At 41.0% G+C, this 26,495-nt stretch overlaps 1 protein-coding gene across 4 annotated transcripts in view; it reads right to left on the bottom strand.

The window, feature by feature from the left end:
- Nucleotides 1-26,495, bottom strand: part of RALBP1 (ralA binding protein 1) — a 45,662-nt gene that overhangs the window by 10,437 nt on the left and 8,730 nt on the right. The window contains exons 2-7 of one of the 4 annotated variants that reach the window (XM_032603458.1): nt 23,050-23,077; nt 12,035-12,327; nt 9,631-10,089; nt 5,830-6,179; nt 4,267-4,428; nt 3,147-3,278 (exon numbers count right to left, since the gene is read on the bottom strand). In XM_032603458.1, coding sequence (XP_032459349.1) covers nt 3,147-3,278; nt 4,267-4,428; nt 5,830-6,179; nt 9,631-10,089; nt 12,035-12,278 — 1,347 coding nt within the window. In that variant the 5' untranslated portion in view covers nt 12,279-12,327; nt 23,050-23,077. Of the gene's footprint in view, nt 1-3,146; nt 3,279-4,266; nt 4,429-5,829; nt 6,180-9,630; nt 10,090-12,034; nt 12,328-21,366; nt 21,446-22,439; nt 22,557-23,049; nt 23,078-26,495 lie in introns of those variants that run through there. The other 3 variants (XM_032603456.1, XM_032603455.1, XM_032603457.1) reach the window with 3 other exon arrangements.

The raw sequence follows: 26,495 nt of genomic DNA, 5'->3' as shown, positions 1-26,495 counted from the left end.
GTTCACAGCAGCACTATTCACAATAGCCAAGACATGGAAACTACCTAAACGTCCATCAACAGATGGATAAAGATGATGTGGTATATATATAAAGGAATATTACTCAGCCATAAAAATAGCCATTTGCAGCTACATGGATAGACCTAGAGATTATCATACTAAGTGAAGTAAGCTAGAAAGAGAAAGACAAATACCATATATATCACTTATATGTGGAATCTAAAACATGACTCAAATAAACTTATCTACGAAACTGAAACAGACTTACAGACATAAAGAACAGACTTGTGGTTGCCAAGGGGGAGAGGGGTAGGAGAGGGATGATGGATTAGGAGTTTGGGATTAGCCGATGCAAACTAGTATATATATATAGGATGGATAAACAACAGGGTCCTACTGTATAGCACAGGGAACTATATTCAATATCCTGTGAAAAAGCATATGGAAAAGTATGAAAAAGAATATATATACTTATAACTGAGGTACTTTGCTGTACAGCAGAAATTAACACAACACTGTAAATCAACCATACTGCAATAAAATTAAAAAAAAAAAATCACTGCCTAAGCCAAAGTCAATAAGATTCTTCTCCTCTGTTTACTTCTGGAAGTTTTTTTAGGTCTTAGTGTATGATTCATTTGGAGCTAATTTTTGTATATGTTGTGTGGAAAGAGGGAAGTCAGGTTCTTCTTTTTTTTTTTTTTTGCATGTAAATATCCAATTGTTCCAGCACCATTTGTTGAAAAGAAAAACCTTCCCTAGTCAATTGTCTTAGCATCTTTGTTGAAAATTAACTGCCCACACATGTATTGGTCTATTTCTGGACTTTCTTTTCTATATATCTATCCTTATCCAATATAGACTGTCTTGATTACTATAGCTTTACAGTAAGTCTTAGTATCAGGTAGTGTGAGCTCTCCCATGTTTTCCTTTTTCAAAACTGTTTAGGCTATTCTAGGTCATTTGTATTTCCACACAGATTTTAGAAGAGCTTGTTAATTTCTACCAAAATCACCTGTTTAGATTTTGATTGGAATTGAATCCACAGATCAATCTGTAAAAACCTAACATCTTAACAATATTGAGATATAAATATATTTTTAATTTATGTCTTTTCTTTTTAGGTTCACTATCCAATAGTTCATTGCGAATATACAGAAATACAACAGACTTGTACATCTGATCCTGTATGCTACAATGTCGCTAAAGTCATTCGATTTTGTACAGACTCCTTAGGATTTTATATAGGGACAATCACATCATCTACGTATAAAGACTGATTTCTCTCCAGTCCTTATGCCTTTTTTTCTTGTTTTAGTGCACTGGCTAGAACGACCTCCAGTACAATGTTGAATAGAAGTGGTAAAAGCAGAAATCCTTGCTTGTATACCCAATCTTAGAGGAAAGCATTCAGACTTTCACCATTAAGCACAATGTAAATCAGAGATTTTTTCTGTTAAGTGCCCTTTATCGGGCTGAAAGGCAGTGACTGCGAGTTTCTGTCATGAGTTAAGTGTCAAATTCTGCCAAATGCTTTCTCTGCATCTACTGACATGATCTTGTGCTTGCTTTTTTTTTTTTTTTTTTTTTTTGTGGTACGCGGGCCTCTCACCACTGCGGCCTCTCCCGTCGCGGAGCAACAGGCTCCGGACGCGCAGGCCCAGCGGCCATGGCCCACGGGCACAGCCACTCCACGGCACGTGGGATCCTCCCGGACCGGGGCATGAACCCGTGTCCCCTGCATCGGCAGGCGGACTCCCAACCACTGCGCCACCAGGGAAGCCCTGCTTTCTTATTTTTAGTCTGTTAATATAATGAGTTATATTATTACTTCTATCTTTAAAAGTCATTTATTCCTCAAAGTTGAAATCAACTTGATGGAACCTTTGGAGCACTTTGTGAATTAATAAGCAGACATGAAAAGACAGCATCAAGAAAATGGCAAAGTAGAGGTAATCCATCCCTTTCTATATTGGCTCTGGTTTGCTATGTCACAATTCCTTTATCCAAGAGAGATGCAGAAACAAGAGAAAGGAAGCCGAGTCCACGTGACCCTGTCCTGAGTCAGAGACCTTTCATTAAAGGCTGACGGGCAATGCCACATGGTGGACAGTGACCACAGGAGGACTGGTTGGTCTGTCACTAAAACCTGATTCCAGGCCGAATCATGAAGGGAATAATTAATTTAAAACAGGCACTGGAAGCAAAAGATAGATAATCTGGCAAGTGGGGAAAAAGGAAGAAAAATACACAGAGGGTGTCTGCTAGTGCTAGAGTGCAGGTGTAGAAACTCCGTCACAGCTTCCTTCCTGACAAAGCTATCCCCACGTAAGTGCAAACTGCTGCCCTCGAAGCAACACAGTTGTCTTGTCTTTCAGCAAAACCACAAGTGCGACCCACCGTGGACCATGCTGTCCCACTCGGACAAATGCTAACTCATGTTCCTTGCAAGTGCTCTTTGGACCCTGGCATTGAATCTGCACGTGGGTTGTAAGGGGGTCCAGAGATTTGGGACCTCAGCCTTGGCGTGGCCGGAAACTCAGAGTCCCAGCGCCAAGCAACACACACTAGACTAGAGGGAGACCAACAGTCTGGCTCACAAACCCCAAGCTCATCATGGGGCACACACCACCCTGCCTGTTACCAGGTAAAGAAAGCCCCTCTTGATCTTCGGTACCTCCGTGTGTTTCTGACTCAAAGCCCTCAAACTCCCCTGCAGTCTTTGAAACATATCACCATCTGACTGCTTCTCACGCCTGGAAACCTGCTTACAGGTACGACCAAGCAGGAAATGACAAAACATCTTTTAGCCAAATAGCCTGTTTAATTAAAAAACTCAACTTTCTAAATTAAATGAAGCATTTCCCTCATACCAAGCTGAAGGATCAATAATCCAGAACTAGGAACATGTGAACAAATCTCCCATCAGGGAACTTCCCCTCAAAAGGTATTTACACTGGGTTGGCCAAAAAGGTCGTTCAGCTTTTTTTTTTTTAAACAAAAACCCGAACAAACTTTTCAGCCAACCCAATATAAATTGGGTCGTACTTTAAAAAAATAACTTAAAATGGTATATAAAAGATTCCAGTGCACTCTTTTTACATTTCATTATAAACATGATGTGCCAAAATAATAAATTTACTCACTTGTCTTTTAGCTTCTCTCAGTTTTCTTTTGAGGGCTGTCAAAATTCTTTGTACTTCCCATAATCTTTCCTCTTTAGATAAATCCTTTATCCCACCCTGCAGATCTCGATGTAAACAGTTCAAAAGAAACTCCTAGAAAGTAACACACCACACACTGTATAGGATTCCATGTTTTGTCATCTTAAAACCACATGCAATTTCTAAAAATGCAGAATCTACTTTTCAATTATCATTTAAAAAAATGACATAATGCGTGAATTGTTTTTTCAAGGCTATGACTGAAAAATCATCTTTATTTTTTCTGCCTGAGCATTGGGTTCTAATCCATCAATTTACAATGGTTCCCAGTAGTCAATTCACATCCCTTCCCCCAACACATCAACTACTAAGAAATGGGAGCTCAGAGCAGACAAAAGGGAAGAAAGGCAAGCAGGGATTTGATAACTTGTATGCAAACAAAAGATGTAATAATTATCAAATATAAGTAAACGCCTTAGCCTTGAATTTCTTACTGAGCTTGCCAAACACACACAACCAAATGGCACTGTTTCAGTAGCACAGTGGGAAAACAAAGGATTTGAGGTCAAATCCTGGCTCTTCAGCTTAGTAACCAGGTGACATAGCATAAGTTATTTAACTTCTCCAAATTTCATTATTCTCCTCTGTAAAATAAGGCCAATAAAGCAGCCTTGTCCAGATAAGCTAACATTTTTGGACTGCTTACAACATACCTGGCACCATGGTGAACACCTTTAACGCATTATTTCATTTAATGTAATCTTCACATCAAACCTAGGAGAGGACTCATTTTTAAATGCAATCCCCAAGGCTTAAGGAGGTTAAGCAACATGCCTAATTAGGAGCAGAGCAAGAATTTAAAGCCAGGTCTTTTGATTTCCAAACATGTGCTCTGTCCACTATGATGTTCTGCCTTAACTGGCATGAAATAGTGCCAGATGGGAAGTTCTGGCTTCAGTGTGCCATGAAGAGTGTGCCTGACACAGCTCCAGACACACAGGAAGTGTTCATAGAACAGGAGGCCATCGTTCTCAGCACTGCAGTCTCCCATGGGGTCAGAGCGAGGGCTGGCTCTGGAGGCTGGGAGGGGGGCTGCACACACCTGTCTTCTGATCTCCTCCTTGATGCTCTCCTGGGTCTCGGGCAGTGTGGGCATCGTGGCCATGTTAGACCATCGCAGAGGTTTCGTCACTTGCTTCAGCGTCACATTTCCAAAGAGCTCTTGCACGTGTGTGAAAAACACATATAGGACACGATTGCTAATCTAAAAACAAAAAAAAGATTTGCAAGAAAAATATTAAAATTATCATTTCATTTCATTTGTGTCTGTTGCCTAAGTGCATCCTCAGTAGTGACTAGACATGTTTTGCTAATTAGTGGCCAATTTAAAGAAGAGAATGAGACAGTACGAGTTAAGTCATGGACTCAGCACTGTGAGGAACTGCGGGGAAAAGCCAAGAAATGGATGCGGAGGCCAATGATCATCAATCTGTTCTGTTTTAGCACCATAACATTAATTGATTTTTTAAATCTTATGTTCTTTATTTTCAAGTTACTGTGATACATTTTAACACATGCAACTGGATCTACTAAGGAACAAAGGAGCCTGCAGCTGCAGAGCTGGGCTGACTGTGGTAGCCCCTGCTCCAGAGACGAATGCTTCTGGGCAGACTCCAGAGCCCGTGTTTAAATAGATGCTCCAATGCTAAGAGACCAGGACGTTACGCTGGCTAAAAAGCTAATACAAGAAATTATTTCCTACCTAAAACTTATTCTGACAACACACCTGAATCTTCTGTGACACCAACATCCCTACTACAGTTACATTAAGTAACAATGTAATATTTACCAAATTCTGAAAACTTGACTAATATGAAATTTGAGAAACATTTTGCTTCCAAAAATAATCAACAAACAATGAAGGAATCTTCAGTGAAAGAAAATACACTCTTATATGTAACAGTGTGTTATAACAGGGACCAATAATAACCTGGTATATTGGCTAAAAAGGCTTAAAATAAAAACTATAACCCCATCTCATGTTTTGCCCTTTGTTTTTGGCCTGAGTGAAATATCAGTAACTCCAATTAAAGGAAAACACATGCTCTACGCAAGCACCAAGTGAGCAGCAGAAAACGAAGGCCAGGAATTTATGTTGTAAAGAGACACCAACTAACACACCACCCACCTCTCTGAAATGCCTCCTCAGATTAAGATTCTGTAAAATACTCTATATACACCTCTTCATGAAGTCCTCAGGTCAAATCCCTGACCAAATGAATAACGTTAGGGCCCCTTGAGCCTGAGTCTGTATGTGTGTGTGATATGACTAAGCAGTAATGCTATTTGAGGAAGTAACTGAAATCCTTAAAACACTGCAGATGAACTGTAACTGCAGGTACCTCGGGCTCCTCTTCCACTAAGGACAGATCACTGTCATCAGGAACTGCTTACAAACCACACCAAAGGCTGGACAATATTCAAATTTCACAGCTGCAGCTAAAAGGCCAACATGCTCATTACCTTACACGCCAACACTGTCCACACTGTGAAATAAAAAGGCCAACATTCAGGCTAACCCCTTACCCACCGTCCCTGGTTCACTGCTTGGTATGTGACTCAGCAACAGGAAACCCTCCCTACATCCCCAGGGCCGGCCGTGTACCTGGACAGTCGGGCTGAGCACTATAGAAATGTTCTGGATGTTCATCTTTGTTTCCAGCTCCTTGGCGATAACGTGGTCCATGTGCATGATCAGCCAGGAGATGAGCAGACGGTTACACTCGGGCAGCTCCTCCAGCAGGCGCTGGAACTCCTGCACCTTCTCGCCCTCCGAGCTCCGCCCACAAGCCTCTTCAAAGCGGGGCAGCAGCTCCTTGGTCAGCAGGTTCTCGGGCAGGTCCCGCAGGTATTGCTTCAGCAAACTGGCCACAGTGTTAGGCTCATACTCTTCCAAGTTTGGAGACTCCTCTCTGTCATAGGCTGCTTTCAGCTCATCCACCTTGGATTTAATCCCTTAGAACATTCGAATTCAGAAGAGAAAGAAAGTATCAAGAAAAAAAAAAAAATCCAACACACGGCTTTCTTCCCCAGTGTGCCTACCCCTGGGGGAGATCAGAGAAGGGCCATCCTGACCGTATGAAGTGTTAATCCGCACGCGGTTCATACAATTCCTCCATTAAAGCAGATAAAAGACTACACTTAGAGGATGAATTTAACCAAAAGCTAAATGATAATGGACAAACTCAGTACTCAAAACAAAAGTCATAGTAACCACAGAAACATCAAGCAAATATGCCAATCGATTCAGGGAAAAAAACTTGTTTTTTATTTAAAGATAGGTAGGTAAAAATTCAGGCAACAATTAAACTACAATCTAAGCATATGCCTTGTTCTACATGAGCGGCCAACTGCTCTTCCTAACTAGTCACAAGACTGACAACATAAAATACAACTCAGTACATACAAGCACGTTGCAAAAAGTTGTGGGTGACTACTCTTTTATAAGTAAAAATTGTATCATAAATGCAAAAGGTGAGTTCACTATCTAAACAAACTCTTTGAAAATTATTCATTACATAATACCCATCTAATTTCTAAGTTTAAGTTCTTTACATGTTTTCTTAACCTGAAACAGGGTTACAATAAAAGAAAAGTGAAATTTTGGGTTACTAAAATCGAATTGTTTTGCTTTTCTTACTGGACAGAAACACACACAAATGTTTTTCAGACACTAAGTATTTTAGATTTTTAGTCCAATGTGCATTTAAGTGACATAATTCAGTGACACTGATTGCTCATGAGAACACAAGGTAGCTTTCTGTTGTTTTCAATACTTAAAACTTTAGGCCAAGATGTGGTACTATACACAACAGAATACTATTCAGCTATAAAAAAGAATGAAATCCTGCCATTTGCAATAGCATGGATGGACCTAGAGGGTGTTACGCTACGTGAAGTAAGTCAGAAAAAGACAAAATACTTCATATGTGGAATCTAAACAAGTAAAACAAACTATACTTTGAATATAACAGAAAAGAAACAGACTCACAGATATAGAGGACAAACTAGTGGTTACCAGAGGGGAAAGGGGAGGGGTGAGGGGCAAGTGAGGGGTAGGGGATTAAGAGGTACAAACTACCATGTATAAAATAAATAAGCTACAAGGATATATTGTACAGCACAGGGAATATAGCCAATATTTTACAACTATAAATGGTGTATAACCTTTAAAAATATTGAATCACTATGTTGTATCCCTGAAACTTATATAATTTTGTACATCAACTATACTTCAATTTTAAAATAACTTTAGGCCAATTACTGGAAACAAGCCACAAACTAAGGCTGACAGATTGTAACGGTAAACACAAACACTCCAGAGTCACCTAGTCTGAGCAGCATTTTACAATCAATAGTGCTTACATCTGGGCTCTGACATTCCTTATGTGAAAACCACTTAATGCCATCACAATAAATCAGTAACTTAATCTAGCACTGACAAAATGAAATCAACAACTCCAAATAGGAAAATAATAATATGAATCTTATTTTTGTGTAATCTTTATTTTGAAGCAGAAAAGTTAGAAAATAATTCCTTTGTTTTCTTTTTTTACTGAGTAAAACATGGTGTGTGGTAATTTTAATTGAAATTCTTGACCAAAACCTCCTCTCTCTCACATACATTTTATAGATTTGTAATTTTCCCCCAACAGTGCCTGCCCAGAAAATTGCACAAGTGAAAAGTGCACAAATTTCCAGGTACAGAAAGAGCATATGCAAAATCATAGATTAGCTTTAAAACTGGAACTTATATATGGATAAGTGAGAATCAAGAGTTCTCCACCAGAAAACAATACTGTTAGCATTCAAAAAGAAAAGTCACAGCCATAAACTCTGTAGTCCAGAGTGCTGAATGCAGCATTCTGCCAGAGCTTCAAAAATAAATACAGGGGCTTCCCTGGTGGCGCAGTGGTTAAGAATCCGCCTGCCGATGAGGGGGACACGGGTTCGTGCCCCGGTCCGGGAGGATTCCACATGCCGCGGAGCGGCTGGGCCCGTGAGCCATGGCCACTGAGCCTGCGCGTCTGGAGCCTGTGCTCCACAACGTGCGAAGCCACAACAGTGAGAGGCCCGCGCACCGCAAAAAAAAAAAAAAAAAAAATTGATCAAAGCAGAAGCTTGGCCTCCAAGGAGCCAACAACCAGGGGAGCAGCTCAGTTTGAACACTCTGACACGTGAATTCAGAGAAGGAGTCCCACACCTCCGACTCCAAAAGAATGCAAACATCAAAAATAGGTCAAAGACAAAAGAATCCTTTGAACAAAGCTGTAGGAACTCTTCAGAGAAACTTTCACCTAAAACAAAATTTCTTCACACCTATCAAAATCACGTGAGAGAAGCAACTATGTTAGTACTGTGAAGATCTTTAAAAATCCATCATAAATTTTTCTTAAAAGGCAAGTTTCAAATTCATTTAAATGTATTTTTTTATGTAACTAAGGACTTATAAATTCAAATTCAGTGCCTAATTCATTTATCTTATTTTCTATAAAATAGTAGCATTTTAGCCAAAACACTCTTAAATGATAACATGTTATCTGTGGGATTATGTAAAGGTCTCCCCAGTTATCAAACATGCTGGCCCTTTCTTAACAAAGCTTAAATATCAAATCCACCTTCTAGAAATGTGCATGAACCAACTAAATGGAAAAAGTAAATCTAGTCTCTTTATTCTAAATGTGTATGATTTAACTCATCATGAAATACGCATGAGCAGCAGTGAATATTATAGCCTCAAGGTCCAGGACCAAGACACTGAACCACAGGAACGTGCTGACAACAGCACGGATGCCACACAGGTCAGGACTTGCATCCTACACCAACACAAAGCCACCTTGCTCTGTAAGAAATAGAGTCTTCTACTTTAGACAGCATGCATTTTCCTTGATTTTAGACACCCAATATGAATTACTTTCCTGCCAGTATGAAATGTAAGTTTTCATACATACAGAACGTAGAGAAATGGAACCTCAACTTCACTAATGCACATAAGAGCCGCGCCTGGACACAGAGGTATCCACATCTAAACATTTTAGCAAGAACCTAAACATTTAGCAAGAACATTGTGCACCCCTCAGCTGAACTCAGGAAATACTTAAACGACTGTCAGTAACTGTGTCTCGTGGCCAAGAAGCGTCCTGAACCCAGATGTCCTTCCTCCCCGCTGACCACCCTCCAACGCCCAGCCTCACGGAGGCACCCAGGTGAGGGGCACCACACACACAGACACACACACACACACAGAGCGTGAGGGTCTTTGTTCAACTGGAAGGATCAAGGAAATGAATGAGGTTTAGGACCCGTGTCACAATTTTCCTCACAAGTGAGTATTTGTTCCTTTCCTTTGAAAAGTGGAAGTGAAGCTAATCTTTAAAAACCAGTACATGTGGTGCGAGCCCCATACCTGACACTCTGTAGATGCCTTCACACTTCATGCCATGCTTCTCCACATAATCCACACACTCCCGGAAGACGGCCGGCAGCCGAACGCCGTCGTACATCATGGTCCTCTCCACTGCATCAGCCAGAGGAATCCCAAAGATGGGTTTGAGATTCGGGACATCTATCTGAGGCACCTCTGGCTCCTGAATTGGCTTCTTCTTTTTCTTCTTTTCCTTCCACTGTTTAACCACGTCAGCTGCCGTCAAGTCTTTTGACTTTTTCTCTTTATGTTTTTCCTCTTTGTGTTTTTCTTCTTTATGTTTTTCCTCTTTGGGTTTCTCTTTTATTTTAAAATCCTTCTCTTTCTTTTTAGAAAAGCTGGGCTTCTTGAAAACATGGATCCCCTTGGACCTCTTCATTTTGGAAGGACTTTCGGCTTCATCTCCAGAGCTATCTTCCTGAAAGGCGGCATAGCCTTCAGCTGCCAAAGAAATGCAGGGAGCATGAGTCAGATGTCTGCTGAATGTCAAACTGTCCATTTTCAATGTCTGAAAACAAGACAAAGAAGTGCCACCTGGCCCTAGCTTCCTAGCTTTTCACCCCGCGGCCAAGCCCTCCTGGTACTCTCAGCAATTCATTCAATGGCTTCCCAGCTAAAACGAGGCGTTGCCGTGACGTCTCCTGACCACAAGAGGGCGACGAGCAGAGAGCCAGTTACCCTTGAAACTGGTTTTATTTTATACACACGTGCAATTGGAATTTTTGCAAACCAAATTATTATAAATAATCATTTATTATCTTAATTTATGTATTATCTACACAGAGGGCTAATGGAGAGAATTCCTATATAATGCACAGCATTCTTTCATCAGCTGAATAAGGCCCTCTAACTTACACTCTACTTAGCTTAGGTTTCTTCATATTTGGTTCCTATAATGTGAAGCAATCTCCAATCATGACACGAAATGCACTCCTGTTCAGACTCTCCCATCATCCCCATCACACTTTGCTCTCCTGTCTCCAGCTGTTAAGTGCGTTCTGCAGATGGCAGCTGGGACTGAAGCCTCATCTGGGGAGAACAGAACCAGGAAACTCCCTAATCTCGGGATGGTGGCCACTTCCCTGAGTCAGAAGCCCTGGTTTCACACTGATAACTGCTCAGTATCAATATTAGAGTTATCCTAGTTTGGTTTCACTGTTCCTTTTTATTTTAACATCTAAAACTCTCCTTTTCTTTAGCCAACTACCTCACAAGCTATTTTATAACAAAAATTAAAGGTATTGCATACATTTCCCTCTAATTAAAGTACCGATACCACAAACCCCACACCAACCAGAATGGCAAAAGTCTTAAGGGCATAATACCAGGACAGAAAGCAACTGGAGTTCTCAGACACCACTGGTGGGAGTGTCAACTGGTACAACCACGCTGGAAATTGTTTTGCAGGATCTACAGATACTGAAATGAGCATGGCCTGTGAGCAATTCCACTCCCAGGCACACACACAACAGAAATGCATAAACTTGGACAATGAGGTTCACAGAAGCACGATTCGTAACACACACTGAAGACAACCCAAATGACCAATAACAGTAGAATGGAAAAATAAATTCTAGTATATTAGTGCAAAATCCAGCAACAGAAATGAATTACTGCCATATGGAATAACACGGATGAATCTAACAAACATTAACACTGGGCACAAGAAACTACCCACAAAAGGAAATCTACTTCCATGTACAGAAGTCCAAAATCAGGCAGTGTCCAGATGTGCTGGGCATCCCCTCTGAAGGGGCAACAGGCAATTTCTAGGATGCTGATAATGCTCTATTTCCAGAGCCTTGTACAATCAGTAATTAGCACAGGTGTATCCGTTTGTGATAATTCATCAAGTTGTACACAATTTGTGCATTCTATCCAAATGTCATGCTTCAAATACAAATTAACTTAAAAATACCGTGAAACTAAAATCACACTTACTTAAAATAACTCACCTGATTTGCTTTTAACATGCTAAAAAGCTATGTCTAAACGATTCATCCTTACAGAACAGGAATCATAAATGGAACACATGGTGGCATTTGCTTCAGAAAACGAATACATACTTTTTTCACCATGTACCCCAACTGGCCTACACAACCTCGCCAAGAGAGTAAGATTGTATAAGGACAAAATTTCAATATTTACTTTTCATACTTTTATTTAAAATTTAAGAAACCTCCACCAGAAAACTTCACCATTTCTGGAAATTCAGTATTTTTATTTGTGAGAATAACACCCTAAAATACAAAAACTGAGATGCAGAAAAATAAAGAAAATATAAAACAAGAGTCTTTGGATATATTTCTACAAGATAGCAGGTACACATAATTAGAGTAGAAATTTATCTAAACTTTAGCTACAGCACAGAGAAAATGGCACTTACTCCTTTTTTCCTTTTTCTTAAATTTTCCTTTTTTCTTCCCATGGTCCTTCTCATCATCAGACACTATATCGGGAGGCTCGTGGAGGCTGTCATGGGGAGGCGAGGGCTCGCCCGTGCGGTACAATCCAGGAAACTTAGTGGGGCTGATCTCCTCAGAGCTGGGGGTGCGGGTGAGCCCACTGCCATGCTCCACCCTGCGGTGCTCACCCGGGCTGCTGGTGGGGGGCAGGAAGCACTCGGTCATGCTGCCTCCCTGACGAGTGAGGAGGGCGTCTGTTACCTGCCCATCACCCCTGCAGAGGGAGAGAGCACATCACAGTCACCCAAGGACCACCAAGACATAAGAGCGCCAGACACACACACAAAACAGCAACTAATCTTGCATTTACAAATCAAAAATATTTTTCTTCACAACCCCCCTTTAAAAATAGTTGTTCATTTTGCCATCTCAAGTTACATTCGCACACCACACATTTCGGTTCTCAAAGAGTTGGTTGAAAGCACTGGATCTTCAAGTGTGAAAAAAATGAACCAAATGAAAGTGGGTTCTCAAAGTAGGACACAGAGTTTCCTCTAAAAAAGAACCCACCATTGTAATGGGCTTCATTTTGGATTGCTATCCAACATAAAATCCTAATTTTTTTTAAGTTATGGCCAAACAACCATGAATAATAAAGAAGACTGTTAATATAACTACACATGAATAGTTCAGTATCAAAATTTATAAAACAATTAAAGTGATATATACAGATCATTAGCCATAGTTCTATACTGCACTGGACAATTCATATGTGGATAACAGCTATATTATCTTGGACTGGAATTATGTTGAAAGAAACAATGGAACCCTCATTTGCTCAGTCCTAAAATACACACACACTAGTTTCGCTAGAATGGACACAACAAAGAAATGCGGATAAACAACAAGGTCCTACTGTACAGCACAGGAAACTGTATTCAACATCCTGCGATAAACCATAATGGAAAAGCATACGAAAAAGAACGTATATATATGTATAACTGAGTCACTTTGCTCTACAGCAGAAATTAACACAACATTGTAAATCAACTATACTTCAATAAAAAATAAATTTAAAAAAAGAATAAAAAAACCCAAAGGACAAATGTAAGAAAAGTTCAAGATTTGTTTGCATTTTTTTTCTTCATTAGACAGATGGTACACAGTACTGTGTTTAAAAGTTACTTGGATTAGTTCTTATTCCTCTTTAATGCCTTCAAGATATTAATTTGAAAAACTATTAGAATCACTTGTTTCTCTTTGCACTCACTTCTAAGGTGATTTTGCAATTTTAAAAATCCACAAACACAAGTGATAAGACTATTTCTGACCATAAACAAAGTCAAAAGACAAACAAATGTGAAAAAAGATGTGTAAATTATGAGCGCTAATTTCTCTAAAAAGCAAAGAGTTCTCACAAATCAATGAAAATCTCAACAAATCAAGACACCTACACAAAGAATGTGAAGCAGTTCACAGAAAAATGACTAATATCCACATGAAAATAATGTTCAAGTACAATTACAATTTTAAAAACAAAATAAGTTACCATTTTTCTAACATCAGACTGGCAAAGAACGAAAAAGGTGATTAATACCAAGTGTTGGTAAGGATGTGATCAAACATTTGGGAGAATATCCACTGATGGCTGAAGTGTAAACTAGCACAATCTTTTTTGAAAACCAATTTGGCAACATCAAAATTTTATTTTTTAATATATTTATTTTTGGCTGTGCTGGGTCTTCGTTGCTGCGTGCGGGCTTTCTCTAGTTGTGGCGAGTGGGGACTACTCTTTGTTGTGGTGTGTGGGTTTCTCATTGCAGTGGCTTCTCTTGCTGCAGAGCATGGGCTCTAGGTGCGTGGGCTCAGTCGTTGTGGCTCGTGGGCTCTAGAGTGTTGTGGCGCACGGGCTTAGCTGCTCCACAGCATGTGGGATCTTCCCAGACCAGGGCTCAAACCCGTGTCCCCTGAATTGGCAAGCGGATTCTTAACCACTGTGCCACCAGGGAAGTCCCTATCAAAATTTTAAATGTGCTCTCTTTGATCCAAGAATTCCTCTTTTTAGGAACCTATCCTTCAGATATACTTTTACAAGAATTCAAAGATGTGTACATGAAAATACGCATTTTAGCACTGTGACAGCAAAAACAACATAATCTAAATGGCTATCAATGGAAGATCAGTTAAATTATGATTGATCCAAATAATGGAATATAAACTCACACAACATGCAACTTCTGAAATAGTTAACAACTGTTAACTCTTGGAAGTTGTAAAAGGGGGGAGAGAAAGATTTCTTTGTTTTATCCTTTCTACATATTTTGAGCCTTACCATGCCCATCTATTACTTGTATTACTATTATTGGGGTTTTTTTTAAACGAACAGGCCACTTTTTTTAGTCTCATAAAAATTGTGTTTTTGACAATATTTAAATAGTGTGGGGAAAGCAATTTTATTTATAGCACAATATCAATTTTTAAATAAACATATGCAAAAAACTGTAAGAACAAGGGAACTTTAAAAATAATTATCTGTGGGGGCTTTCCTGGTGGCGCAGTGGTTGAGAGTCCACCTGCCGATGCAGGGGACGCGGGTTCATGCCCCAGTCCGGGAAGATCCCACATGCCACGGAGCGGCTAGGCCCATGAGCCATGGTCGCTGAGCCTGCGCGTCCGGAGCCTGTGCTCCACAATGGGAGAGGCCACAACGGTGAGAGGCCCGCGTAGTGAAAAAAAAAAAAAAAATTATCTGTGAATTATAAGATTATAAGTGATATTTTTACTCTTCTGCATTTCATAAGTTTTATACCCAGTATACATTACTGCTTGTCTAATCAGGAAAAACATTAAACAGGAAAAAATTCCATCAAAGGAGCTGTAAGCATCACTGTAATTTTTTAGGTTTTCTTCATAGGCCCTGACTTTGGCTTTTTTTTTTGCAGTACGCAGGCCTCTCACTGTTGTGGCCTCTTCCGTTGCGGAGCACAGGCTCCGGATGCACAGGCTCAGCGTCCATGGCTCACGGGCCCAGCCGCTCCGCGGCATGTGGGATCTTCCCAGACCGGGGCACGAACCCGTGTCCCCTGCATCGGCAGGCGGACTCCCAACCACTGCGCCACCAGGGAAGCCCTATTATTTTTTAAAAGTACATTCTATTCTTCCCTTAATTGAAGGGATGGTTTTGACCAGCCCAGGTTTGAGAGTTTAAAGAGAGCCAAGCTCCCACCAGCCTATCAGTTACACATCACAGGTGAGGAAACTGAGGTCCAAAGACCCGGGAAGCCAAAGCACAGGTGCGGGGAAGGAGCATAGCTCGACACAGACGGACCACTGACGGGCATCCTGTCCCCACGGACCCATGTCGTACGCCTCCCTGCATGCTGTCTTCCTCATGCCCTGGAACCCAGCCCTCCTTCCAGGATCTTTGTAGGGCCAATTCATACTCATCTTTTAACATTAAGCCTGCAGATGGGCACAAGGAATCTTTCTGGAGTAATGAAAACGGTCTAGATTTGACTGTGGTGATGGTTACAAACCGTAAATTGACATTTTAAGTGGGTGAATCTTATGGTATATAAATTATACCTAAAAAAAATGTTTTAAAAAAAGGATCAAGTACTAGCCACACTTTCTCCAGGAATCCCCCCTCATGCCCACCCCACCCAGTCTAAGCCATGCCCCCTTCCTGTGCCCGCAGAATGCGCAGAGCACACCTCCAGCGCTGCTCAGGCCTTGCTGGGCTTTAATGACCTGTGAGCATAGGGCCATCTTGCCCAATAATTCGCGAGTCCTAGCATTTCACACAGCACAGGCAGGCTGCACAGGAAGTAGTCAGATGTTTGTTTACTTAACAATCTAATTAGTCTCTTCTATGTTCTCAACAGGCTGTGTCCGCTAATGACACAAAGATGAGAAGAAATGAACCAGCCCTTAGCCTCAACTTTTAATTACAGAAATAAAGAAAGGAAACCCACATTTTATTTGAGTTCCTGTGGCTTCAGGAACTTTCATATACATTAACTAACCTTATATGTCCTGGGAGAAAAGTGTTTTTCCATGCTTACAAACTGCAGAACTAAGGCTCAGAGAAGTGAAGTAACTTACCCTATGCCACACAATAAGAGATAAAACTGGGATCTGCTTGACGCGAAACACACATTCTTTCCAGTAACCTGCCCTCTACACACACACACACAAGAGGGCACACATGCCAGGAGGAGCAGGGCATTACAGACACAAGCAGAAATGTGGGGCTTGTTATGAGAACGGCAAGAAGACAAGTCGGACAGGAGCAGTTTCACGAAGAAGCAACAGAAAAGACACTGAAAGACAAGGTGGCTCTGAACTGAGAGCCAACTGGAGCCAAGCTGAGGGGCTCAGGCACCACGCATGGGTCATCACCAAGTCCAAGGCCAGGAAGTGACAACACTGGGGCTAAGAGGAATGAGGGCAGGACCGCGAACAACAGAATGCCAGGCAGGTTTGGACCATTCCCTGCTCTGTGCTGCTGCAGCAGCTGGTGACTTACAGTTCAGTCTCCACACTGAACCGACAAAGAAGAGAGTTTTGTTCATGACGCACTGAACAGATTATCTTGCAAAAACTACTCCAGAGAAATAGCTGTTGACCTGACTCAGCCACAGTTGGGAGGAACGGAAGGGGAGCGGCTATCTGCACACAGGAAGGAGTGAGGCCCGAATAGAGGGCGATTTCAGAGGAAAGAACATGCTGGCGCTGGGACAGTTCTGAGCACTGGAGAGCCACAGCAAGCCTGAACCTCGATGAATAAGAGGGCAGAAGAGGGAGGCCTCGAATAGTCCACAGTAAATTTCAGCATAAATAGCCAAAGGAAATAAAACAAATTAAAAACTTAGGAATTCCTACTCCTGAGGCAAAAGGAGAAATGATGTAAATTTGTAAACATTTAAGAAAGAATACGTATCCCTATTCCTCCTGGTGAACACAGCTAAGAGAAGACAACAGACTGACAGGTAGAGCAAGAAGGCAGACAGGCTAGGGACCTCGGAATCCGAGGACCAACACTGGTCCCTGAGTTTTCTTTTGGTCTCTACATCTCAGACTTACAGCAAAAGAAGCCAGACAGACGGGCGGGCTCAGATAAAAACAACAACAGAAGCCTGCCCTCTCCAGCTGAACGACCAGAAAGGGACAGCTCTGCCAGACAGAAAACTTTCAGATAATAGTGGTCTACTCCAGACAAACACCACAGAAAAGTAATCAGGACAGCATGGCACTGGAGCAAGGACAGACAGACAGGTTAGAAGAACAAAACAGAAAATTCACAGGGACACATGTACACAGTCAACTGGTTGTCAACAAAGGTTCCAAAGGAATTCGGGGGGGAAAGGAAAGTCTTCAACAAGTGGCATGGATAACCATGTGGGGAAGAGAGGTGGTGAGCTCCTCCATCATATCACCCACAAAGTGTAATTCATGATTAACTGCTAAAAACTGTAAAACTTCTAAAATAAAACATATTTTTGAGACCTTGGGAGAAGAATATCCCAGACAGGACCAGAAAGCATTAACTATAAAATTAAAAATTGACAAAGTAGACTTTTTAACAGAAGCAAACACTTCTGCTCATCAAAAGACACTATGGGGCTTCCCTGGTGGTGCAGTGGTTGAGAGTCCGCCTGCCGATGCAGGGGACACAGGTTCATGCCCCGGTCTGGGAGGATCCCGCATGCCGCGGAATGGCTTGGCCCGTGAGCCATGGCCGCTGGGCCTGCGCGTCCGGAGCTTGTGCTCCACAACGGGAGAGGCCACAACATTGAGAGGCCCGTGTACCGCAAAAAAAAAAAAAAACACTATGAAGAAAATGAATAGTCAAGGCAAGGACGTGGAGAACAATTTACTGTGTGTATGTGTGTGTCCGTCTGTGTGTATGCACCTCACAAAAGACTTACACCCAGAATATATAAAGAACTCCTACAATTCAACAATAAACAGACAATCCAAAACAAAAATGGGCAAAAGAGTTGAGCAAACAATTTACAAAGGAAAATATATGACTGGTCAATAAGCCCACAAAAAAGCTCCACATCACTAAACATCAAAGAAATGGAAATTAAAACCACAATGAGCTATCAACAGACACCATCTAGAAGGGCTAAGATTCAAACAGAACTACAATTCCTAACATTGGTGAGGATGTGGGGCACTGGAAAGTTAAATATATTGCTGGTGGGAATGTACCATTTAACCACTTTGGAAAAGCATCAATATTTGGCAGCATCTTTTACAGTTGAACCCTTACCATATGATCCAGCAATTCCACTCCTAAGCATTTACCCAAGAGAAACGGAAACATATGTTCATGCACAGACATGATCCAAGTAACTTTATTCATACCAGATAAAAACTAGAAACACCTGCATTTCCAGTAACACTGGATAAACAAACTGTAATATGTTCACACAATGGGATATTAGCGTTTTTTAAAACGAACAAACTACTCATACATAGAAGAGAACATATGAACTTCAAAAGACAGCACACCAGACACGCTAGATTACATAAGGTGCGACTATTTATAGGAAGTTCTGGAACGGGCAAACTCACCTCTGTCAAAAGAATCGAGGCGTGTGGTTGTGGGGATGTGGGGGAGAGGCAGGGACTGAGCACGAAGGAGCGCGAGAGAACTTTCTGGTTTGATGGCTACGTTCTGTCTCTTGACAGGCATGTGGGCTACATGCACGTATACATCTGTTGAAACTTTTTCTATTGAAACACCACTCTTACATTAGCTTCAGGTGTACCACGGCTTAGACATTTACATCCGTTTGGAAATGAGGACCCTGGTAAGTCTCGTGACCACCTGTCCCCAAAGTCATTTCAATACTATTGACCATATTCCTTATTCTGCATGTTACATCCCTGGAGCTTTTTTTTTTTTCTTAATAACAGGGGGTTTGTACCTCTAATCCCTTTCACCTATTTCAACCCTCCACCTCCCTCCCTTCTGGCAACCACCCATTTGTTCTCTGTATCTATGAGTCTATTTTCATTTTGTTTTGCTTGTCTTGTTTTTTAGATTCCACATACAAGTGAGATCATACGGTATCTGTCTTTCTCTGTCTGACTTATTTCACTTAGCATAATGCCCTCTAGATCCACCCAAGCCGTCACATATCACTGAAAATAAATTAATAACATCAATAAAATCCCTCAGATGGGGGGAAAAAAAAAGCTATGGGAGCTATATAGTGATGATCATGAGCCATTAAAAAATATGAACTCTCCTTCTCCAACGTTGCTACTCCCACCCTTACCTTCAGCATCCCACCTCCCCCCACACCCAAAATCACTACAACAGGAATGTCTGCTTCCAGTCTTTCTCAACTGAAAGCCTGTGGCTGGTACCTGTGCGAAATCTCTCTCCAGAGAAAACTGAAGATATAAAAGGTTACTTCTGCAATATCTAACAAAAACTATTAAAAGTATACAGCAAAAACCATACATCTAGAATTTTACTTTAGAACCCCCCAAAACTATAACGTTGAAATGAAAATTTTCACATAAAAAGAACAGTTATGACAGTTATAACTGAGGTAAAGCCAAAAACAAAAAGTGTCATAAAGCTAGACTCAAACTTAATAATTGCTTAAAAACATCCACTCCTTCAAAGAACTAGGATATGCATTGTTCTTAAAAGTCTTTTCTGCTCATGTACCACTATTAATCAGCACACATAATAATAATCATTCACCCATGCAAAGGGACAAAACAATGTAAGTAGGAAAGACAGATTGCTAAATTAAAGTCTCCTGAAATGAGCTTTTGAGAATAACTCCAATGATTTATTAAACTTGATAATTCAACACAGAAAAAGGCCTCATCCAGAAAACCCATAGCTTGCTTAACTAGTTCGCAAATCCAGTATTTATAAACTTTCTTTATTAAATACCAGGCTGTAAGTCACTGGAAGCAGCTTTTCCTCATTTTTACGGTTTTTAAAAATAATCTGTAAATTAAGTCTCTAACCCAAATCTCTACAAGGGAATCCAAACACTGATTCATTAGTACCTCACATACTGAACACTAACCAGCATTAACCTACCATCTGGGAATGTCCAACTTTGTAAGCAGTATTTGCACGCCCAGTACGTTCTTATTCTTCAAATTTTCTCAGAATTAAAGGACAAGAGTGTCCAGATCACAAGGGACCACCCCACACCACACATGAAGAGACCCACGCCAAAGCACATCATGAGGTTTTGGGGTACAGAGGACAGAAGGATGATCCTGAAAGACTCCTGCCGGGCAGGGAAGAGGGCAAGCAACTTACATACAAAGGATCACGATCAACTTGTCAACAAGAACACTGGAAACTTAAAGACAATAAAGGAATATCTTCAAACCTCTGACAAGACAGCTAGTTCCAAGGACCATTCAAGTGCACAGGTAGAATAAAGACGTTCCAGGCACACAGTGGCAAGGACTGTACTCCCCCCGTACACTTGTTCAAGAATCCTGATGCCCTGAAATGAGACCCTGATGGGCAGCAAGGAACCCCATGAAAAGCAGGCCTGTGATCAGCTAGTGACACAGTCCCTGTGACCCAGGGGAAGAAGGGCTCCAAGGACAAAGGGAGTCACAGACATCTGACTGCGGAAAAGAAGAGTAAGACCTGGTAAAGAACCGCTGGAGCTTTTGGAATATATCTGTCATGAGAACAGAGTAAAAAGCAAATAAAAATAAAAGATAACCATTAACTCTAAGAAAAAGGAAAAGGTAGATGAGAAAATGAAATTGTAGTCTACTGCCTGGCTCAGGGTTACACAGTATTTGTGTGATCATCACCATGAAAACGATGGGTGCTGACAGAATCAAACACTGTGCAGGGTAGGATGATGCTGGGGGGCTGGGGGCAGGGGGCCCGGCGAAGGTCTGAGACACCCAAATCCTCATCTACCCTAACACCTAGGTTAACACAAGACATCCAAAATTGCTATCTTCAAAAACAGCAGCTTAAGGATATTATTTAGATAAAGGAAATAAACACCAAAAAAATTAGCTGAAAGGAAAAAACTAAGACCGAGAGGGGTGCAGGAGCGAGGCGGGGAAGAGTGCAAGTCTTTAAACTGGGCTGGGGGTCCCCAAGACCACCCGCAGGGTCGGCAATTCGCTAGATGGACTCACATAAGTCATCACACAGTCATGCTCACAGCTGCGATTTATTACAGAGAAAGGACACAAAGCAAAAAAACAAAGGAAAAGGCACAAGGAATCAGGCACACGCTCCCGGGAGTCCCCGGGCAGTGGAGTCACAGGGACACGTGTGACGCACCGTGTGCTGGGCAGCTCCTCACTCACAGCCCGAGGTCCCCGTGGAGCCCGGTCACACTGGTGTTCTCCGCCGGACGGGTACCGAAATCCCAGACTGCCAGAAAGACAGCAGGTGTTCCGCGTAAACCACACTGTTTTACAAACCACTGAGGCCCAGTAAGCTGCTCTTCTCATTTAGAGACAGTTTTATATGCTCTAGGGAACAGGTATATAAAGAGAAATCCCCATCAAGGGATTTTTCTTAAAACATGAATATTACTATCCAAGAAAAAAAATGTTACGTTTATAAACCGAGGTGAGACAAATAATCCTTCAGACGAGGCAGATAAGGTTTAGAGGGTTTCCTATCATTCACAGTGAAATCCTCGCCATGCAAATATGTGCGAGGTTTGTGGCGTGTGCCCCGTGATGCAGACCAGTATACACAGTTACAGGACTGAGTAATTTCTCATGCACACTCCCACAGACCAACTGTCAGCCCATTAGGCTGTTACATAATTAGTCCTTTCAAATCTTCCAGCATTTGCTTAGGTCTATACTTCAGTAGAGATTTTACTCTTGGGTTACTGTTTCTTTTCTGTATTCTCCTTATAGATCATCAAACTTAATCTTTATTTTAGTTTCTCCCCTACCCCCAGGGGCTTATCCAAACAAATAAACTTTCAATTAGCATCTCACATGCCACTCACAGAAATTCACTGAATGACATAGTGATTTAATGTTTTCCACTCAACATTCTTAGTGTCACTGATTAAAACAATATGCCTGAGATAAGATATGTGTGTAAAATCAGTTTAAAAGATGTGAAATTCAGAAGTTCATCATAATGAATACGAACGTATGAATGTCTTTTTAAGGCTGACAATAACTTTTACATGAAAAATTCACAAGTTATTTTAGGACACTGATATAATGCAAAATGTAAAAATCAATGTCCAGATGAAACAGAAATCTAAAGGGCACAGATTATGTCCATTATTTAAGTGAACGTTCAAACTCTGAGGATCAGAATGCCAGGTGCTGGAAAATGAGCAGCCAAAACATACAGGATCTAGCAGCCAGAAATAATCTCACCTGCCTGGGATGAAAGGCTGCAGAGGACACAATCCAGTTCTACATACAGCTGTCCAAATCAAAGAGTATGTATGTGTATTAAGTATGGGGAGAAAAGTCCACATTGCCTTTACACAAAATCAAAGGTGCTATCATCAGCAGTCACTGTAATTCAGAGGACAAAAAAAAAGTTTTCTTATAAAAAAAACAATAAATATCATTTGGTATTATCAGTAAAACAGCACATTTTTAAAGCAATGACATATCCTTTGGCTGGGGGGGAGGGTGGTGTCTTTCCTGCCACATTTCATAATCTCAAAATCTATTCTCAAGTAAATAGTAAATTAGAAGTTAACTTGGGGCCGGGGGAGACCAACAAACGTTATTTAATAATTTTTAAAATGCACACCATTGGTTACAACAGAAACTGGGTAAAAGTATCTAGTCCATGGTTCCCAGACAGTGCGCGGAGGCACCCAGAGCACTGTAAGCAAACTCATCCCCGCCACGGGGAGCTTGCATTTGAAGGAAACAGAGCGGTATTCAACATCTGCCAGACACTATACAAACTACCAGCTAAAAGAAGTTCAGTTTCAACATTAGACTGTGCACATTCCTTTCAACAGCATACCTCTGTGAAGCTGGGTTTTCTGGGGTAGCTATGATTTAAAGAAAAAAAAAAATGGGGGACTTCCCTGGTGGCACAGTGGTTAAGAATCCATGGGTTCGAGCCCTGGTCTGGGAAGATCCCCACATGCCGCAAAGCAACTAAGCCCGTGCACCACAACTACTGAGCCTGCACTCTAAAGCCCAAGAGCCACAACTACTGAGCCCGTGTGCCACAATTACTGAAGCCCACGTGCCTCGAGCCTGTGCTCTGCAACGAGAAGCCACCACAATGAGAAGCCCATGCACCACAACGAAGAGTAGCCCCCGCTTTCCCACAACTAGAGAAAGCCCACACGCAGCAACAAAGACCCAATGCGGCCAAAAATAAATAAATAAATAAATTTATTTTTTTAAAAAATCAACATGGAACAAGAAATAAGGGTGGTGCTGTCCAATCTGATTGCAAAGTATTATAAGCTGTGTGGTGTCCAATAGGCACACACAGACCACTAATTTTAGTTATTTAAGAGTGAAATAATTTATTTTCTCTTTCAGCTATCGTGTACTATTTTTTCAAATGGTTACTAAATTGCCAAGCCATAAATACGAATTTAGCTGTGTGGGCCTAACAACGTAATTCAGCAGCCTATTAAGCATTTCCATTAGGCTGACACCAGGTCTAAGAGCAAGATATGTATAAGATGAGGCTGAGATATCGTGTCACAAAAGAAAGATGTTATGAAAGATGCTTGGAATCAAGACAAAAGGACTCAGAAGTCAACTAGAAGAAGCTCCCACTGGCCAAAGATGGGACTATATGAGTGCCAATAAAATTAATAACTGCCATGAACTAAAGTATCAAGTATATTTAAATCCATGAGTTCATAATGATACTCAAAAATAAAATTCAGGCTTCCCTGGTGGCGCAGTGGTTGAGAGTTCGCCTGCCGATGCAGGGGACACGGGTTCGTGCCCCAGTCTGGGAAGATCCCACATGCCGCGGAGCGGCTGGGCCCATAAGCCATGGCCGCTGAGCCTGCGCGTCCGGAGCCTGTGCTCCGCAACGGGAGAGGCCACAACAGTGAGAGGCCCACTGACCACGAAAAAAAAATACTAAAATAAAATAAAATTCATTGGTCACTTTGGAGGATGCTAGAGAACCATGTAATTATTTGGAATAACTGGTAAATAGAAGGGGGGGAAGCATTTATTTTATCCTGAATCTGCTATACAAAGTGTTGTTCAGTGAAGTTTCTTTTTATCAAAATCTTCCATCTAATAAAGAAAGAAATAAAAGACTGTCACCACTTAATAAGCAATTTAAAAATAGATACTGGCGGGACTTCCCTGGTGGCGCAGTGGTTAAGAATCTACCTGCCAATGCAGAGGACATGGGTTCGAGCCTTGTTCCAGGAAGATCCCACATGCCGTGGAGTAACTAAGCCCGTGTGCCACAACTACTGAGCCCATGCTCTACAGCTTGTGAGCCATGACTACTGAGCCCACGTGTCACGACTACTAAAGCCCAAGCACCTAGAGCCCATGCTCTGCAACAAGAGAAGCCACCACAATGAGACGCCCACGCACCGCAACAAAGAGCAGTCCCCACTCACTGCAACTAGAGAAAGCCCGTGTGCAGCAATGAAGACCCAACACAGCCAAAAGTAAATAAATAAAATAAATTTAAAAAAAAAAAAAAAAAAAAATAGATACTGGCAATGATCAATGACTGCTAATAACACAGACAAAAAAGAGAGAAAATCACACCAGCCTCACAAAAATAAACTAATGAAAACTTAATCTGATTAAGCCTCAAAATCTGGGGATATGCAATTTAGTTTCTTTAGTTAATACCAAAGAAAAAGAGAGGGGAAGGAGGAAGAGTGGGGGGATGAACTTAAAAATTAAGAGACTTAAGACCAAAAATGAGAAGACAAGCCACAGACTGGGAGAAAATATTTGTAAAAGATATACCTGATATAGGACTATTATCCAAAATGCACAAAGAACTCTTATAACTCAACAATAAGAAAACAAGCTAATTGAAGACACCTCACCAAAAAAAGATATACAAATGACAAGCATATGAAAAGATGCTCCATATCATATATCACTGGGGAATTACAAACTAAAACAACAATGAATGTGACTAAAATAAATCTAATTTTTTAAAAATTATTTTAAAAAAATTTTTTGTAACTATGTGTGGTGACAGATGTTAACTAGGCTTATTGTGGTGATCATTTCACAATATATACAAATATCAAATAATTATGTTGCACACCTGAAACTAATATAATGTTACATGTCAATTATACCTCAAATTTTTAAAAAAATGACCTAAGGAAAGAAATAAGATACCACTATACATCTATTAGAATGACCAAAATTCAAAACGCTGACAACAGCAAGCACTGGCGAGGATGTGGCACAACAGGAACTCTTATCAGTGCTGGTGGGAATGCAGAACGGTGCAGTCACTTAGGAAGACAGCTTGGCAGTTTCTTACAAAACTAAATATACTCCTTCCATACAATTCAGCAATCATGTCCTTGGTGACTTTGGTATTTGCCCAAGGAGTTGAGAACTTATGTCCTTACAAAAACCTGCACATGGATGTTGGCAGCAGCTAACTTACAGAAGTACGTTTATTCATAATTGCCAAAACTTGGAAGCAACCGAGATGTCTTTTGGTAGGTAAATGGATAAATAAATAAAACTGTGCTAGAATCCAAACAATGGAATATTATTCCGCACTAAAAAGAAATGAGCTCTCAAGCCATGAAAAGACATGGAGGAAACTTAAATGCCTATCACTAAGTGAAAGAAGCCAGTCTGAAAAGGCTCCATAACAGATGACTCCAATTGCATGACATTCTGGAAAAAGCAGAACTATGGAGAGAACAAAAACATCAATGGTTGCTAAGGGCTGGGGGAGAAGGGGGAGAGAAGGATGAACAGGCAGAGCACAGAAGATTTTTAGGGCAGTGAAAATACTGTATGATACCACAGTGATGGATACATGTTGTTATAAATCTGTCCAAACCCATAGAGTGTACAACACCAAGAGTGAACTGTAATGTAAACTATGGCCTTTGGGTGGCAATGCATGTCAATGTCAGGTCCTCACTTGTAACAAACGTCCCATCTGGTGGGGGATGCTGATAACGGGAGAGGCTGTGCGCGTGTGAGGCTGGGGGCATATGGGAAATCTCTATACCTTCCTCTCAATTTTGCTGTGACCCCAAAACTGCTCTAAAAAAATTAAGTCTGAATTAAAAAAAAAAAGTAACCTGAGGAAGCAAAATCTGATGTCATAATATGCTCATTTTCTTAAAATGCTAAGCTTAGCTGAAAAATGTAGCATGGTTATCTGCTGCTTTTTAATTGCTTGTTACCATTCTAGGGGGATAACAAAATGGACTTCAGTGAGCTTTTTCTTCATTTTTATATTCACACTTTCTTCTC

The sequence above is a fragment of the Phocoena sinus genome, chromosome 14 (assembly GCF_008692025.1).
Source record: "Phocoena sinus isolate mPhoSin1 chromosome 14, mPhoSin1.pri, whole genome shotgun sequence".
In the NCBI taxonomy this organism is placed as follows: Eukaryota; Metazoa; Chordata; class Mammalia; order Artiodactyla; family Phocoenidae; genus Phocoena; species Phocoena sinus.
The sequence above is the reverse complement of the archived record's forward strand: the minus strand, read 5'-3'. Positions and strand labels throughout refer to the sequence as shown.